The 19,066-nt window shown below is 37.1% G+C and overlaps 2 protein-coding genes across 2 annotated transcripts; both read right to left on the bottom strand.

Moving 5' to 3' along the window:
• Positions 1-3,874: 3,874 nt before the first annotated feature.
• Positions 3,875-6,185, bottom strand: LOC133711969 (phytosulfokine receptor 1-like). The gene has a single exon (XM_062138044.1). It carries the CDS (start codon positions 6,177-6,179, stop codon positions 4,077-4,079), a length of 2,103 nt encoding a protein of 700 aa, XP_061994028.1. The 5' UTR covers positions 6,180-6,185; the 3' UTR covers positions 3,875-4,076.
• A 10,421-nt stretch (positions 6,186-16,606) lies between these two features.
• LOC133711305 (uncharacterized) lies at positions 16,607-18,617 on the bottom strand. Its single transcript, XM_062137447.1, has 3 exons — positions 18,341-18,617; positions 17,917-18,229; positions 16,607-17,813 (listed from the first exon to the last, which is right to left on the bottom strand). The coding sequence occupies exons 1-3, from the start codon at positions 18,615-18,617 to the stop codon at positions 16,607-16,609; spliced, it is 1,797 nt and encodes a 598-aa protein (XP_061993431.1).
• Between the last annotated feature and the right edge of the window lie 449 nt (positions 18,618-19,066).

Below are 19,066 nucleotides of genomic sequence, written 5' to 3'. Positions count from 1 at the left end.
GAACTAAAACCAACTTACCTGAATTAGAGAGCTAGTGTTATTTTCCGACAAAATAATGCTTGCTAGAGTAGTCAATGAGGAGTATCCTGCAATGGTCCATTGGTCAATATGGTAACCTTAGATCCTGGATCCAATGTTTTCAGCACAGGCTCCCAAACTTCCAATGCTAGTGGAGTCAAACAGAATAAAGGCAAAGAGAAAGTTTGAGAATTTCTAATGTATCTTGATTTCTCTAAAAATAGAGTATATATACAAAGTATGCAGAAACCTAATAGGAAAGTGATTACCTAATTACATCGTAATATACTCCCCCTTAACTACATAACATTCTAAATAATTACACAATCCTAATTACATAACAATTGCTACAATCAAGGGATACAATTAAGGAGTGACTCACTCCAACACTCCCCCTCAAGTTGGAGCATATAGATCACTTATGCCCAACTTGTCAAGTGAGTCATAAAATGTCTTTGTGAGAATGTCTGCCAACTGCTCCTCAGAAGGTACAAAGGGAAAAGAAATAATCTGCTGATCCAACTTCTCTTTAATGAAATGTCTATCAACTTCCACATGTTTGGTTCTATCATGCTGGACAGGATTATGAGCAATTTCAACCGCAACTTTGTTATCAAAAAACAAGGGCATGGCCTTTTTCTGTTTGAATCCCAAATCCCTCAACAAATGCCTCAACCATAACATCTCACAAACTCCACGGGCCATTCCTCTATATTATGCTTCAGCACTAGAGCGGGCCACCACTTTCTGCTTCTTAATCTTCCAAGTAACCAAATTCCCACCAACAAACGTAAAGTAACCAGAGGTAGATCTCCTGTCAGTTATACAACCTGCCCAATTTGCGTCTGTATACCCCAAAACGTCCAAATGCCTATGCTTAGAGAACACCAGCCCCTTGCCTGGGGCAGACTTCAAATACCTCAAAATTCTAATCACAGCTTCCATATGAGCCTCACTAGGATTATGCATAAACTGACTCACAACACTAACCGCATAAGCTAAATCTGGTCTAGTGTGCGACAAATAAATTAATCTCCCAACTAACCTTTGATATCTGGCCTTGTTTGTGGGTACCTAATCCGGATACTCAGCGAACCGATGGTTCTGCTCCATAGGTGTATCAGCTGGTGTACAATCGAGCATACCTGTTTCTGCTAACAGATCAAGAACATACTCTCTGGCTCAACATAATACAATCTTTTCCTCGAGCAACTTCAATCCCCAAGAAATATTTTAAACTCCCCAAGTCTTTCATCTCAAACTCTGTAGACAACTCTCTTTGCAACTTCCTCATCTCCTCAAGATCATTACCTGTCACTACCATGTCATCTACATAAATAATTAGAGCCGTGACTCTACCTTTCTGATGCTTAAGGAATAAAGTATGATCAGAGTTGCTCTGCCTGTATCCAATCCGTTTCATAAAAGTTGTGAACCGACCAAACCAAGCTCTTGGGGACTGTTTGAGGCCATATAGAGACTTCCTTAGACGACACACCACCCTGGTCCCAGTGGAAGTACCATACCCCGGAGGTAAGTCCATGTAGACTTCTTCATTCAAATCACCATGTAAGAAGGCATTCTTAACATCAAATTGTTGAAGAGGCCAATCAAGATTAGCTGCTAGAGATAGAAGTACTCGAATTGTATTGATTTTTGGTACTGGGGCAAAAGTTTCATCATAGTACGTCCATGCCATACTTCTGGGTGTAACCCTTTGCTACTAGCCTTGGCTTATATCTGTCTACAGAACCATCAAAATTGTGCTTCACTGTATATACCCACCTGCACCCAACTGTTTTCTTTCCAGGAGGTAGTGATACTAACTCCCACGTTTGATTTTTCTCAAGTGCATCCATCTCCACGGCCATTGCTTTTGCCCACTTCTCGTCCCTCATTGCATCCTGCACTTTACTAGGAAGTGACAAAGAAGATAATTGATTCACAAAGGCTACATATGGTTCAGACAACCTATGAGTAGACACATAATTAGCTATAGGGTATTTGGTCTTAGCACATAAACTTGGTTCATATTTCTTGGGAGGCTAACCACGATTGGACCGTTCTGGTAAGACTCGGGTTTGAACATGTGTAGAATCAATTAAAGGAGTAACACTATTAGACAAAGGTGGGTTATAGGACAAAGGCAAACTACTACGTACCTCAGATGAAGATTAAACAGGGGAGACTGCTGATGGAGAGAGAGAGACTGAATGATTAGGAGCTCTCTTCTTGAAGGGTAGACGATTCGGCAATTGTCTTTTCTGTTTCGAAATTCACAATGCTCAGGTTTTTGATGTGATCCTCAATGGTGACACTCTTGACTAGCATATCGTCGACATATACTTCCATTATTTTCCCGATATGATCTGCAAACATGGTATTAACTAACCTCTGGTACGTTGCTCCAACATTTTTTAGGCCAAACGACATTACCTTGTAGCAATATAGACCCTTGTCAGTGGTGAAGGATGTGTGCTCTTAATTGGAGGGTTCCATGGCGATTTGGTTGTACCCCAAGAATGCGTCCATAAAGCTCAAAAGCTTGTGGCCCGCGGTGGAATCGACAAGTTGGTCAATTCTTGGCAGGGGAAATTTGTCCTTTGGGCAGGCCTTGTTTAGGTTGGTGTAATCAACGGTCGCCATTGCCATTGGGTTTCTTTACCATTACAACATTTGATAGCCATTTCGGGTAGGATACTTCCTTGACGAACCCGATATCTTAGAGTTTCTTGACTTCTGCCTGGATGGCTTTGTACTTTTCTTCTGTGAAATCCCTTCTTTTCTGTCTAATAGGTGGAACGTCCGGCGATATGGTGAGTTTATGAGTGAGTAGGTCTGGCAAGCGGGAGCACGAATTTCTTAAGAGGAGGACGTCCCGGGAGCACAATATATGTAGATGCCTAAGGATCAGAGATGACTCATCCATCTTACCCTTATTTTGCCTTTCCATTCTTTTTATGTTTTTTCTATGTTTTATTTAGTTATATTTTGCTAAACCTTTTTCTAGGGATAGGATGATGCCCTATCATGATTATTTATGTACTTTGGTGTTATATTGATGGATTTATAGTTTCTTTATGATGAATGCTTAATCACTATTTGAATTGATGCTTTGTGTTTAAGTTTTTTGATTGATCACCTTAGGGCTTTGCATTTAGAAATTGGAAGACAAATTTGAAGCAGAGATGCAATATAATTTGATTAGCTCTTGTGATTAAGTGTGGTAAACTACATTATTAATACTTGAGAAAGACTAATGGTTTGCTTGATTCTCTTATTTTCTAGAACGTAATGAATCCTTGCATGTTAAATTTATTCCTGAGAAGGATAGTGCATATCTAGGGTATAAGATCTTTACCCGAGAGGGAGAGCATCATACACTTAAGGAAAACTATGGTCTAGGGTACCTTAGAAGGACTTAGATACGGGAATTATCATCTAGAGAAACAAAAGAATCTGTTAATTGCATCGAAACATAAATAGGATTATTAGTGGTTGATTCTGATACCCTAGGTTTTATCATCTTTGCTTTTCAACTTATAAACTTTATTTTGTTTGTTTGTTTGTTTCACATTATTTCTCTATTTGAAAATCTAAAAATAATATCTTCTTTCTCGATTGTTCATTGTGTTGTTAGGATTTTGTGTTTGGATTAATTGAGTTAGGATTTAAATTGATTATCAATCCTCAGTTGGAACGACCTCGTACTTGCACACTATACTAACGATGATTCGTGCGCTTGCGAGTTTTAATTAAAATTTCACAACAGTCAGCTATCAACCACTAACATTAGCATAACCAAAGATTCTACAGCATAAGTCCAATAGTCCATTAAATAGCAGGCAGCTACTAGAAAAGCAAACAAAACTTAAATTACAGAGAGAGAAAAAAACGACAACACATTTCAACCTAGCCCTAACCCCTTAAGCAATTAAGGAAGGAGGGCATCTACCAGAAAAGCAAAAAAGACTTAAATTACAGAGAGAAAAAAACGACAATACATTTCAACCTAGCCCTACTCCCAACCCTTTACGCAAGGTGTGGGGGGACAGAAATTAGAAATGCCAAGTCCATACATATTTATCTATTACAATAAAGCAAGCTACTCCAGATACAAATCCCACAGCTATTCCAATGACAACTCCCCTGTATTCTACTCTTGATTTGCTGTGTGGTTGTGGCTGTGGTTTTGAAAAAGATAGACAAGGGGGAGCAGGATCGCCGCAAAGATTATTCCCTTCGAAGCTTGAATTTAGGAAGGTCCCAAACTGATGTCCTGTAGGGATCTCTCCATCCAATTGATTGTATGCAACAGAAAACTTGGACAATGAGCAGAGATTAACCAACGAGGGTGGTATTGCCCCTGAAAGTTTGTTATGAGACAAATCCAGAGTCTCTAAATTGGTCATCGAAGATAAACTACTCGGAATTGGTCCTGACAGACTGTTGAATTTCAGATCCAATACATGAAGGGATTTCAGATCCAATACATGAAGGGATTTCAGGCTCCCAAACTCTGGCCAGATTTCTCCACTGAGATTATTGTTGTCAAGTGCCAGCGTAGGTCGAAAGCTCGAAACTTTATTGTGCTGCAATCCCCTTTCACTTGCTTTGTTTTTCTGGAAAAGAGGAAATTCAGGGGAAGGTTCCTGAACCGAGCAAATATTCCAATAAATGAGGCTCCTTAGTTCAGTTAAGCTTCTAGGGATATCTCCAGTAAGAGAATTGTTTGATATGTCTAAGTAGAAGAGACTACTAAAATTACCAAACCAGACCGGAATTGTTCCTTCAAAGCGGTTCCAAGATAAATCTAACAATTGCAACATGTTGCTGTTACTCAACCACTGGGGCATTGAACCTGTGAGCCTACAATTTGCAATAATGAGAACCTTCAACTTTGCAAAATGAATGGTTGGATCAACAAGCAATTCTTCATCATAGAAGTTCATGGTGAGAATCAAAGTAGTTAGATTCTGACACTGCTGTAAAATTTGAAGGGCATATGATATATTAGAATGGCTGGCGTTCGAAAGTGAGAGGTAATGGAGAGTATGAAAATTCTTAAAGGTTTCAGGTATTTGGCCACTCAAGTTGTTCCGGGCAAGATTTATACTATTCAAATGCCGACAAGAGGGAAGATTGGATGGAATGACCCCATCAAATTGGTTTGAACCTAGATCAAGAGAGGCCAAACTTGTCATTGCTGAACAGTTTAGATCAATTGGACCTGACAATGAATTGTTTCTCACATTAAGCATGGAGATAGTTGGGGAATTTGACAAGGAAAGGGGTATCTGACCACTGAAATTATTTGAATGAGCACCAAAGTACTGTAATCTTCCAAGGCTGTGGAAAACATCCGGAATAGTTCCCGAAAACAAATTAATGGAGATATCCAAATGAACAAGGTTGATGAGGTTACTAACTTCACTCAGCATCCCAGAAAGCTTGTTACTTTTAATGCTCAAATGGGTTAGATTTTGCAGCCAAACTAAGCTTTCAGATATTCCACCTGTGAGATCATTATCGTAGAGATGGAGGTCATGCAAGGAACTACAATTTCCAAGACTTGGTGGGAGGTCACCAGACAAGTAGTTCACAGCCAAGTTTAGTACACGAAGGTGATGTGAATTGACACAGATACTTGCCGAAAGAGGACCATTCAAGTTGTTATCAGAAATGTCAAGGGACTGGATTGAAGGTAAATCAGAAACAACTGGAATGGGACCAAAAAAAAAATTAGAGCTTAGATCTAAGAGGTCTAAATTTGGCAGATGAAACAATGAGATTGGAAGTGTGTCATTGAAGATATTGTCTGATAGGTTAAGTATCCTAAGCTGTTCCAAATTGCCTATAGATTCAAAAATGTTGCCAACTAGTCTTCTACTTGGAAGCTCCAACTTAACCACTCTGTAGCTATCAAGAGAATCATTCAGTCCCAGAGAAGATGAAGAGTTGCAAGTGATACCTGGCCATTTGCAGCAATCAGAAGAGAAATCATTTCCCCATCCATCAATAACAGGAGATAAACCTGTCATGAAATCTTGCAATGCTTGACAGTCATTTGGATTGCACGTCAGGTTCTGAAAGCTCGAAACTTGAGCTTGAAAACAAAATCCAGTAACAAGGATGACCACAAAGATTTCTTGAACCCTCATATTAGATCAGACCGCGGGGTGGGGGGGGGGGGTAGTTGGGAACAAAGATTTCTGAACTGAGCTTAGTGATGATGGAGAATGACAACCCTATTAAGGAAGTGGTGGAGGATGTTCAGTGGGATGATTGGTAGAAATACTCGTAATCGGTCTTGGAATGAGGTTTTGGATGAAGAATGTGAGGGTAATATTGATGCTCTTATAAGTCCGGAGGTGGGCTTTGGTCTAGGATGACTTGGCAGTTTGACTTCTGTACGTCTATCCGCCCATTAATATAATACTCATACTATGTATATCAGTATATGTATTAACTTTTTGCTGAAAATCTGAGTGGGGCACGGGACCCACTGGGCCCCTGCCTCTCTCCGCCTCTTAGCCTATGTGGTGCAGCTTTTGAATATATTTACCATATTGTTGATCAAGTGATGATGGAGAATAACAACCCTATTGAGGGAGTGGTGGAGGATGTTCAGTGGGATGATTGGTAGAAATACTCCTAACCGGTCTTGGAATGAGGTTTTGGATGAAGAATGTGAGGGTAAAACCAGGGTTTGAAATATCTGCGATATTTCCGATATATCCCCCGATATTTCCCGTTTTCGATTGACCGATATATCTTAAGGGGTTAATATCTTATCTTCTACCGTTTCTACGAAATTTTTCTGACACCGTCACATATCCCGGATATATTAGATATTTGAGATATATCCCCGATAAAGTGAAGAAATATCTGTAAAATCTGATGGAAACAAACAAAAAATACAAAAAAACTCAATAATTCTCTAAAGGGAAAATTTTATAAACAGTACACCAACTAAAAGCCACTAATAATTTCTATACATAAAGTTACAAATTATAAATTTTAGTACACGAACTTAGAATTCCGACTCATTATCTAGACACGACGTCATTAACACCGTTTACTCTCATGTCATTACTCACTTGTCAGAGGGTAAGTAATTTAGTACTTTTACCTCTCTTTGACTTTGACTCTCTCTCTTTCTCTCCGTCCATGGCCGTGACTGGAACTCAGTTATTGCAGACTTGGCTCGGAGAGGTAACTCCGTCGAAGCCCTCCAGACCTTTTCTTCAATGCGAAAGCTCTCTCAGAACCAACCGCTCCTCCTTTCCTTGCGCCATCAAATCCTGCTCGGCTCTATTGGATCTTCACTCCGGCAGGCAAGCCCACCAGCAGGCCTTGACAATTTTTGTTGGAAGTTTTCGTTTTTTTTTTATGTGTAATTTGATGGAAGATTAGTATTTTGTTGACTAGATAGTTCGGATCAATTTTGATTCTGATGTAGAGAATGTCTGACATCCTGGTATAAGAAGATGATGACGAGACCGAAGGTGTTCGTAGGATAACGACCGATGATCGCTGACTGGAAGAAGAAGATGATGATGATAGAGGAAGAAGTAGATCAAATCTAGAGTAAGAAGAAGATGACAAAGAAAGCGGAGGAATGGATTCATGATTTATCATCCCATTTGCTGTTAGCGTTCTGTACTTTTCTGGAAATTTCTTGGCTCCTTCTCAACTTAAGTTCGTGGTTGATTAAGCCTTGTCTCATATGTTGAGAAACAGAGGTGAATCAAGTTCCCACAGTTCTTATTCAATGGTTCCATCATGAGCTTTGGCATATGATTGCAAATTGATATAACCTCCTGGAAATAAGAATTGTGCCCAATTTTATTTTCTTTTTTTTTGTCTTGATTTTTCTTTAGAAATTATTGTCCAATTGATTGTGCCCAGCAATAGACTATTTTTGGATCATTCGTGTGGAACAAGAATGAGGAAGGGCGACCTATCTCAAGACTATATCATATTTGAAAAATTTACAATATCCCATGAAAAAAGGAGAATATTCTCTAAAATCAGGAGAGAAATTGCTGTAATTTTTTTAATTTTAAAAAATAAAAGCTAATTGACATGTGCGGAGCACATGTTAAGGGGCTAGTATAAATAAAAACACTAGTTTAGCAACCTACTACAGTACTAGTTAATTACTCGTACATATTAAATATCACAATTATATTATAAATGTATAATTTTAGAGAGGCTACATTGTAAATAGGTTTATTATAGGTCAGTTTAGTCTATGTAAAAGTTTCATTCAAAAATATCATTTTATAAATGCAATTAATATGATTTCTTTATTTTTAACCGAAATCGAAAATTTTTACGAAATTTCCTTAAATTTGAAGTACCGAAATCGAAATTTGAAACCTTGGGTAAGACTACTATTACTTAAACGGTACTTTTATATGCATTGTCCGAATTCAACTTGTACGCCATTTAGTGTGGAACAATGACAATTCAACTTATACGCCATTTAGTCAAGGTTGAGTGATCTATATATTGTGGAACAATGACAATTCAACTTGTACGTCATTGACAATTCAACTTGTACGCCATTTAGTCAAGGTTAAGTCAGTCAAGGTTGAGTGATCTATATATATATTGTGGAACAATGACAATTCAACTTGTATGCCATTGACAATTCAACTTGTACGCCATTTAGTCGAGGTTAAGTCAGTCAAGGTTGAGTGATCTATATATTGTGGAACAATGACAATTCAACTTGTACGCCATTTAGTCAGGTTTGAGTTAGTCAAGGTTGAGCGATCTATATATTGTGGAACAATGACAATTCAACTGGGTTCCAGCCATAAAAAAAAAAAAAAAAAGTAAATCACATTCACATTATCAATATACAGCACAATTATAATTACATATAGATAAAAACACTAGTTTAGCAACCTACTACAGTACTAGTTAATTACTCGTACATATTAAATATAACAATTCTATTATAAATGTATAATTTTAGAGAGGCTGCATTGTAGATAGATTTATTAAAGCATCTTTAGCAATGCTAGCCATTTTTGAGTCAAATTTTAGCTAAAGTAGCTAAAAAGTCATTTTAGCTAGTCACTTTAGAATTACATCTACATCAATGCTCTCTATTTTAGCTAGTTTTGAATTTATATTATTTTTTAAATGAATATTAAATAGTTTAAATGTATTTATAAATTACATAAAATAACTTAAAAGGAATGTTTTAAATTATAGAGAGTCTCATCCCGCTCTCTATATTTAGGAGCGAGATAGCTAAAAGTTATAATAGAGAGTCACTTAGGAGTCTAGTGCAGTTGCTAAAATAGATAAAAAGCTAAACATGCTCTCCAAAATAGCTAAGGAGCCACAATAGAGAGTCTGCTAAAGATGCTCTTAGAGCTTAGTTTAGTCTATGTAAAAGTTTCATTCAAAAATATCATTTTATAAATGCAATTAATATGATTTCTTTATTTTTAACTGAAATCGAAACTTTCTCCGAAATTTTCTTAAATTTGAAGTACCGAAATTTGAAACTTTGGGTAAGACTAGTATTACTCAAACGGTGCTTTTATATGGATTGTCCAAATTTAACTTGTACGCCATTTAGTGTGGAACAATGGCAATTCATCTTGTACGCCATTAAGTCAAGGTTGAGTGATCTATATATTGTGGAACAATGACAATTCAACTTGTACGTCATTGACAATTCAACTTGTACATCATTGACAATTCAACTTGTACACCATTTAGTCAGGTTTGAATTAGTCAAGGTTGAGTGATCTATATATTGTGGAACAATGACAATTCAACTTGTACGTCATTGGCAGTTCAACTTGTACACCATTTAGTCAGGTTTGAGTTAGTCAAGGTTGAGTGATCTATATATTGTGGAACAATGACAATTCAATTGGGTTCCAACCATAAAAGAAAAAAGTAAATCACATTCACATTATCAATATATAGCACAATTATAATTACATATAGATAAAAACACTAGTTTAGCAACCTACTACAGTACTAGTTAATTACTCGTACATATTAAATATCACAATTCTATTATAAATGTATAATTTTAGAGAGGCTACATTGTAAATAGGTTTATTATAGGTTAGTTTAGTCTATGTAAAAGTTTCATTCAAAAATATCATTTTATAAATGCAATTAATATGATTTCTTTATTTTTAACCGAAATCGAAACTTTCTCCTAAATTTCCTTAAATTTGAAGTACCGAAATCGAAATTTGAAACCTTGGACTGTGAAGAGAGATCTCCTCAAGACAAATCAGCTGGGTGAAGAGAAATCCCCTCAAGGCGAATCTAGGTGAGGAGAAAACCCCTTCAAGGCGAATCTAGGTGAGGAGAAATATCCTCAAGGCGATTTTGGGTGAGAAGTAATTCTCTAACTGCAAATTTGTGTGAGGAGTGACTTTGTACTGTGTAGTCTGTGACTATGACTGTGTCTGTAACTCTATACTCTGTAGTTGAATAATAGAAAGAAGATAAAGGTTCAATTTACCTGTGAAGGTAATTTTGATCATATCACCCAACATGAAGACCACGGAGTGAGAACAACTGGTCATGGTGCTCAAGAGAAGACCCGATATGGGAAGAGGAATAGAGGTGCAACTGATGATCAAAGTACCTCATTTGATGTTTCTTTAATTGCCTTGAGTTTTGACTCTATCAGTTTAGGCACAGAGCGCCGTGGGATCTCAAATGAATCTCATGAAGGCAACAATCAATTTGGCTATGATGCATATGGATATAATCAATATGGAGAAGTATATGATCAGTCATCCAGTTAGATTCATTCTTATTATCCCCTTATAGGGGAAATAGTCAGCAGCTCTAAAGAGATCTATAACTATCATGTTCATTACTACAATTCGTACTATATGGGTCATATGTCTTGGTCTGATTATTGCATTTTCGTAGACCAGCTAGTGGTTTTTCAACCACCTAGAGTCTCTTTTTGGATGTAGATGAAGTAGACATTCTTATGTATTTATATGTAATTCTAATAAATTGACTCTTTCAAAAACAATATATTTTCTCATATATCTCCGATATTTTCGATATCTCCATTTTTCAAAGTTCCGATAGATATAAAGATACCGATATTTAAAACCTTGGGTAAAATTGATGCTCCTATAAGCCCGGAGGTGGGCTTTGGTCAAACGATGACTTGGCAGCTTGACTTCTGTACGTCTATCCGCCCATTGAAATTAAATAGCTACTTCAGGAGATGAAAATCTCTATATATTCCTCCCATGAACGGCCCCATGATAAGCCAGCTTTCTACCAAAATGTCTCACTTATAAGTGAAAAAAAAGAAGTAAGCAATAGCCACAATTTAATTGTTTCACCAATTAGTCAAAGCACAGTTTCTGTCAATAAACCATAATACACGTCTTGAACTATGCATCAAAAATATCTATGAGTACTGAAGTGAATCATCATCCACAAATTTGTAATATGGAATTTTGGATAAACTTGTTCTAAATGCGCTTTCTGTAATTCTGTAAAGAGTTTCTCAGTCATCCTAATCCACAATCTTATACGAATTAGTTTAACAGATCATATGTTGAACTATTGATATTGATTATCAGTTTGTTGAAAATTATATCATAATATCCAATTAAATATGAATGAAAATATAACCACCTGGTGTGGTAAGGTTGGTCGAGCTGCCTAGTATGGAACCTCCATGTCTAGAGTTCGAATCCTAACTCTCACCAGTTTGTGGCCAGCAGGTTTGAGGGACTTTCCGGGTTCATGCGGCTGCGGTGGGAGATTAGTCTGACTTTGCTGGGATACTCTTGTGAACCTCGGTCCGAATACTGACTGGGTGGGTGTGTTACTAACTTGCTAACGTAACCGAGGTGGCTTGCTACCTCACTCCCGATCAAAAAAAAATTATCAATGAAAATATAATTAATCATAACCTTTCAAATTGAAAGGGTACATGTTTTTATTCAAATAGGTGTCTTTAGAAATTAGTGTCTCTCAAGGAGATAAGTGAACAAACATATTGGTTCACTTGGAGTTCTATATAGACCCATAGTCATATCTCCTCCAGATACACATCATATATAGATCAATATAGAAAAAAGAGATCAAAGAGATCAAGAGAATCGAATCAATGATTTCTTTCTCATTTCTTCTACAAGGAGTCTTCTTCGTGTTAAGAGAGTATAAAATATAATTTATAGTTCGCCGGAGTTCAAAATTATAGTACGTGCTTTAATTTTGGATCATGGATTGTTGTATTCTAGAAGATGGATGCCCACTGAACTGCAAGCACAAGGGTAGGGGCAAAATTTTTCTTTAGTCTAGTGAACTATGCATGCATCAATTGAAAAATCAAGTCAATGATTTTCTTTTCTTATACTGCTTTAATTTTTTTAGGATTGCACTCTTACTTACAATCCTTGTCGTAACATTCATTTGTCTACAAATTCAAATACTGCACTCGTATACTAGGACTGAAACATTACTTTCAATCCTTATTAAAATTTCTATTATGATTAAACATCATATATGTGATTGTCCCCCAACGTAGTCCACTTTGCACACAAGAATTAGCTAATTCGGGTGTCAATTCTCATTCCGAATCGCATAAAAATATGATTGACTAGCACTCGTCCCGGTTGTTAATTCATGGCGCAGAACCTAAATAGAGCACTTGAAAGATGAGAAAAATGAAATGTATTCATATTTTAAGACAACATAACTCAATATTAAGATTTGGCAAACATATAATGCTCGGAGGCATCACAATTATCATATTGCTAATATCCTTGTGTTCCTAACAGTCAAATTCCCAATGCTTGATCTCAGAATCCCAAAGCGTACACAGAACTAGTCGAACAATCAAGGATTTCAACTCCTGACCTGATTGGAGGACATGGAATCGAAGCCCATCACTTTGAAGAACTCCAAAGAAACAGGACATCACTCTTTGATTCAAGCACGTACAGAACAGATGAAGATAATTTGATGTAGAAACAGATAAAAAAAAAATCAAAACATATATGAGGAAATGAAATTCATGAAAACCCAGAAAAACAGAACTGAAAAAGAAGCAAATAATCAAAAAATTAGAAATAACTCCTAGCTTGTGAGGGAAGCCAATTGAAAAGCACAACTATTATAGAGGAGTACTGAAGAGATTATGATGAGTGGAGAGGGAGGATAAAGAGTGAAAAATAAAGCAATGCGGCTAGGTTAGTTTGGTTTGTTACATAAGTATAAATAGTGAGGGGTAGAGAGATTAGGGTTTCTATAATCAAGTGTGTGATCAAAGGTTTCTTGTGGAACTCTTAATCAAGAAATATAAAAGAATACAATGAATTATGGAGGAAAGAATTGGAATCGTATTCAACTGCCTGCTTAATTCATACAATGATTACTGTTTATATACAATTAATGATTTTCTAAAATAGAAAACTAAATATAATAATTGAATTTAAACCATAAATTATAAATGGTTTAAATTTCTTAATCAATATAAACATTTAACTTTAAACGGTTTCAAACTGTTAATGGTAAACCGCAAAGTTCTAATGGTTTATAATAATTTAATAATAGAATATAGTATAATATATTGACTGATTTCAATATATTATTATGTTGATCCTCCTGGATCATGGCTCCCCATTTTGAAGAAGCTGGAGCTCCTGCAAAAGCTAGAACTGCAAATGAGAGAACTTTTGAATTTCTTTTTCATTGCGAAACCACTTTGACTTGCTTGGCAATTGACCTTTCCTTCCAATGCGGTAGGATTCTATCTGACCACGGCGAGTCGTAGTGATTTTCTTCTCGAGAATGCAATCTGCCGTCAATGGGTCTTCCCTGTCAAACCACAAATCGTCTAGCGGAGGAAGTCGAGAATCCTTAATGGTGCGTTTGGATGAGAAAATTATAAAATCCGTAGGAATTTATAAATGATGGAATCTTTAACTCCATCAATCTAAAATTCCATTAATTGCAATTTCTATTGTTTGGTTGCATCTATTTAGGATTTGAAATATGTAATAAATTAAGAAAGTTTAAAATAAATAAAAAGATAAAATAGAAAAAAGTCTTGTTTTGGAAATAAAAATTGAATACTGCAAAGGAATTCGTAAATGACACCTATTTTGGTGGAAATTGAAGTGAGGAATTTAAATAACGAATTCCTTCGTTTTTTTCCACAGAGAAATTTAAAATTTCCAATCTGATAATGCCAAACGAGGGAATTGGCTTTTAGGAATTATGAAATCCTCACTTTCAATTAAATTCCATCATTTTTTCCCTCATCCAAACACACTCTAACATCTTCGTCATCATCCAATAATGATGGTTCGAATGGTTTCAAATACTCAGCATTTATTACTGAATACAGCTGCATGTAAGGTGGCAGCTCAAGTCGAAATGCATTCTCTCCAATCTTATCCAAGATCTTGAATGGCCCATATCGAATTGGCTTTAATTTCTTTCCTACACCATGTAATCTTTCCTTGCTGAGCTTTAACCAAACCATATCACCTGCCTTGAAGTTATGTTGGAGCCTACGTTTGTCATGTCGCGCTTTGTATCGTTGTTGTGACTTCTGTAATTGCTCCTCAACTTCTTTATGAATCTTTGAAATGCGCTCCAAGAGTCGCTGTGCCTTTAACCTATCTTCCTCTTCTTCTCCATTTTGCTTGTCACCAAATGAGAAGGCCATATCAAATGGACTTGAAGGTAGGTAGCCCAAACAAACTTCGAAAGGTGACTTCAAAGTAGAACTATGAATTGCCCTATTAAAGACAAATTGTAAATATGGTAAACTCGCATCCCAAGTACGAGGATGCTTAGAGTTATATCCTCTCAATAGATGTACCATGGTCCGATTTACCACTTCTGTTTGTCCATTCGTTTGAGGATGAAAAGCAGTACTATGTTTCAGCTTTGTGTCCATCAATCCTCATAAAGACTTCCAAAAGTGACCAAGAAATCTGCTATGTCGATCCGAAATGATAGAAGTAGGTAACCCGAAATGTTTCCAGACTTGGTGGAAAAACAACTTCGCTGCACCTTCTCCTGAGATTGTCTTCTTACAAGGAATTAAGATCACTATTTTGCTGAATCTGTCTACCACAACAAACAAGTAATCAAACCCAGTGGTGGTCGTAGGCAAACCACCCAAGAAGTCCATTGAGATACTTTCCCAAGGTCTATTTAGTACAGGAAGTGGTGTATACAACCCCAACTTCCTCGAAGGTTTTGATGTGTTGCACAACACACAACCTCGAATAAAACGAGAAACATCCACATGCATCCGAGGCCAATAAACATAACGTTGTAGATTGAGTAGGGTTTTGTCAACTCCGAAGTGTCCTGCACATCTAGAAGTATGAGTCTCCCTAATCCACTGCAATCGGTCTCCATTGTTGGGGATGCATAGTTGTTTTCCCTTGAACATTAAGCCATCCTTCATCTCAAATTGGCATGGCTTCCCATGTTGTAGCTTAGCAAAGAACACTTTGAATTCTGGATCATTGTCATAACTTTTTACGTACTCAAAAAGTACCACAGGTTGGAGTTACATAGCCACCAATAAAGTGGAATGTCCTGGAGGTCTAGACAACATATCTGCTAACTTGTTTGTAACACCTTTCTTGTACTTAATGATGATGTTGAATTGTTGCAAATAAGTCATCCACTTCATATGTCGAGCTTGTTGCAACTTGGACTGTGTCTGCAAGTACTGCAAAGGCTTATGGTCTGAGTGCACTATAACTTCCTTACCTAATAAGTAGCATCTCCAATGTTTCACACACTGATATAAAGCAAACAACTCCTTATCGTAGGTAGGGTAATTCTGCACTGCAGCATTGAACATCTCAGAATAATACTCAACTGGCTTCCCATCTTGCTTCAAAATTCCACCTAAGGCGTAATTACTCGCATCTGTTTCTACCCCAAATGGTCTTTGTAAATTTGGCAAAGCTAATACTGGAGCTTCTGAGATCTTCTTTTTAAGCAACCGAAATGTATCCTCATGTTAGTCTAACCACTCAAATTTTCTCCCTGCCTTAGTCAATTCAAATAATGGCCCTGATATTTTAGAAAAATGGTGGATAAACTTACGTAGATACTGGCAAGCTCCCATAAAGCTACGCACCTCAGTTACTGTACGAGGCCTAGGCCAATTTGTGATAGCCTGCACCTTGGACTGATCAACTTTCAACTCTCCTTCACCTACTATAAAACCAAGATACACTAAAGAACTCTTCCCAAACTCGCATTTCTTCAAATTCAATCGCAACTGAGATTGCCTCAATGTCTCCAACACTTTTTCAACATGAATCATATGTTCTTCCCAAGTAGGACTGAACACCAAGATATCGTCCAAGTAAACAATGACAAAATCATCAATGTATGAACGAAGTACCTCATTCATAAGACGCATAAATGTCGCTGGAGCATTGCATAAACCAAACGGCATTACGAGCCACTCAAAGAGGCCCTGTTTGGTTTTGAATGCTGTTTTCCATGTATCTTCTTCTTTGATTCTGACTTGATGGTAACCAGACTTCAAATCTAGTTTAGTGAACCATCGAGCTTACTGTAATTGATCCATTAAATCATCTATCCTTGGTAATGGATACCAATTTTTAATAGTGATTTTGTTGAGTGCTCGGAAATCAATACACATACGCCAGCTGCCATCTTTGTTTGGGACCAACAACACTGGGGATCCACAAGGTGAGTAACTTGGTTTCAATACCCCTTGCTCTAGTAGCTCATTGACTTGTCTCTTGATCTCTTCGCTTTCTTCCACCGAATGACGATACATACCCAAATTAGGCAATGGAGATCCTCCAACGAGTTGTATCTCATGCTCTACTGGGCGTTGCGGTGGTAAGCCTTCAACATCCTCAAACAAGTCTGAGAATTGTGATTGTAACCCCTCCATATCACATTGTTGCTTAGGAGTAAGCATCGCAGTAGATAACACATATGTAGATGGGGTGTTTTCTCGTGGTCGAACCACCAATAAAACGAACTTCCCACAAGCATTCACCATCCTTTTAGCTTGATCAGCACGGATCAAACTATTATTAAAGGAAACATTGCTTGCATGAATGAAGTACTCTACTCCATCCTTCAGAAATCGATACTTTTGAAGTCGTCGATAGAACACTGCATCACTATCCCATAAGTATGGACTACCAAAAATTACTTGGCATACATCCAATGGCACCACCTCACAAGTCACTTCGTCAATGTATTCTCTAGTAATTGCAAACTTGAAAGTACATTGTCGAGTAATTTGTGACTCAACGTCTTTTTGTATCCATCCTAACAGGTATGGTTTAGGATGGGGAGACGTTGTTAACTGCAACTTCCAAACTAATGCCTCCAAAATGAGATTCTTTTGGCTTCCCGGATCAATTATAGTGTCTATCAAATCGTGCTTCACTTGTATACGAACATTAAACAAGTTTTCGCGACCTTCTGGATGAACAAGCTTCTGGGTCATAAGAGTCAACTTCGTGTCTGGTTGCACCATTTCTGGAATCTCCACAGTCTTGTTAGCATTCAATGCCTTTTTAAGATCTTTTCGATTACTTCTTTTCTCTTTTTCTTTCTCCCTAAGCTCGGGATGAAGAATGTAACATGTTTCTTTGGTATGACCTGGCTTGTTGCAATGCTCACATTTTGTCTGCTTCTTTCCAAAACTTTGCTCCCTATTTTTACTACTGCTACTCCCAACTTCAAAACTTCCTTGAATTCCCCTTGTCCTCCTTTTTGTCGACTTTCTTGTTCTTTGATTCAATGGCAGTTGCCATTACTAATGCCTCTTAAAAGTCTTCAATGTTGAACAATCGCAACTCTTTGCGAATATATTCTTGCAAGCCCCCGATAAACTTCATGAGGAGTTCATGGTCATCCAAGCCTAGATCCAGCACCATAGCCTGATTTTGAAAATCGGCTCCATAATCTTGTACCGACTGTCCAAAACTCTGCCTCAAATGCTGCCACTTGAACCATCTATCCTCTTCGAAGCTAACACGGTAAAACTGCTTTCTTATCGCTCGCTTAAACTTTTTCCACGTCATAGTCGTTATACTACAACGTTTGTTATAAGCCTTCCACCATGTCAAAGCATGCTTGGTCAACTTTAATGTTGCAAAGTTGATCCTCTTACAGTTATTATACTCATAAATAGTATAATAAGTTTCTAATTGGTCAATCCAATTATCCAACTTCTCGGCATTGATAGCACCGTCATACACCGAAATATCGATCTTAACATCAATTTAAAGACCATTCATAGAAGTTTTGGACTTACCAGCTTTATCGGCACCCGATTCCTCCTCTTGGCTTTGATCTGCACCCGACTCCTCTGCAGATTCCTGTTCCTCGTCAGAATCATCCTCTTCACTAAAATTCACCTTTTTCTTGGCTTTTTTAGTAAATCTCGAGGCCTTCCTTCTAGAACCTTCTGGAATCTCATCTAGCGGTTTACGTGCAGAATCCTCTACCAACTTTGTCATCATCAGCGTCATCTTCTCCATTTGTTGCGCCAACAACGCAATCTTATAATCGGTTCCTTCTTCTTCTGCCATTGCTTTCTTCGATCTTCTTTTGTCGAAGAGCTTTTTCTGAGATTAATGGTCCAACAAGTTCTTCACCCGAAACCTTGATTTGTTTGCGAGTTGAGACCATAAACCACAGGCTACAACAGGATCTATTGCTCTGATACCACTTGATCAAAGGTTTCTTGTGGAACTCTTAATCAAGAAATATAAAAGAACACAATGAATTATGGAGGAAAGAATTGGAATCGTATTCAACTGCCTGCTTAATTCATACAATGATTACTGTTTATATACAATTAATGATTTCCTAAAATAGAAAACTAAATATAATAATTGAATTTAAACCATAAATTATAAATGGTTTAAATTTCTTAATCAATATAAACCTTTAACTTTAAACGGTTTCAAACTGTTAATTGTAAACCGCAAAGTTCTAATGGTTTATAATAATTTAATAACATAATATAGTATAATAT

This window comes from Rosa rugosa, chromosome 5 (assembly GCF_958449725.1).
Source record: "Rosa rugosa chromosome 5, drRosRugo1.1, whole genome shotgun sequence".
Taxonomy (NCBI): domain Eukaryota; kingdom Viridiplantae; phylum Streptophyta; class Magnoliopsida; order Rosales; family Rosaceae; genus Rosa; species Rosa rugosa.
This window is presented reverse-complemented; position numbering and strand designations above follow the sequence as displayed.

Bases quoted from the DNA above. Each gene is read 5' to 3' on its own strand.
- LOC133711969 (XM_062138044.1), bottom strand. From the start codon at position 6,179: ATGAGGGTTCAAGAAATCTTTGTGGTCATCCTTGTTACTGGATTTTGT.
- LOC133711305 (XM_062137447.1), bottom strand. From the start codon at position 18,617: ATGGCAGAAGAAGAAGGAACCGATTATAAGATTGCGTTGTTGGCGCAA. The intron at 18,230-18,340 runs GTAAGTCCAAAA...TTGACCAATTAG, and splicing joins ATCGGGTGCCGATAAAGCTG to AAACTTATTATACTATTTAT. The intron at 17,814-17,916 runs GTTTATCGGGGG...ATTGAATCAAAG, and splicing joins GACCATGAACTCCTCATGAA to AACAAGAAAGTCGACAAAAA.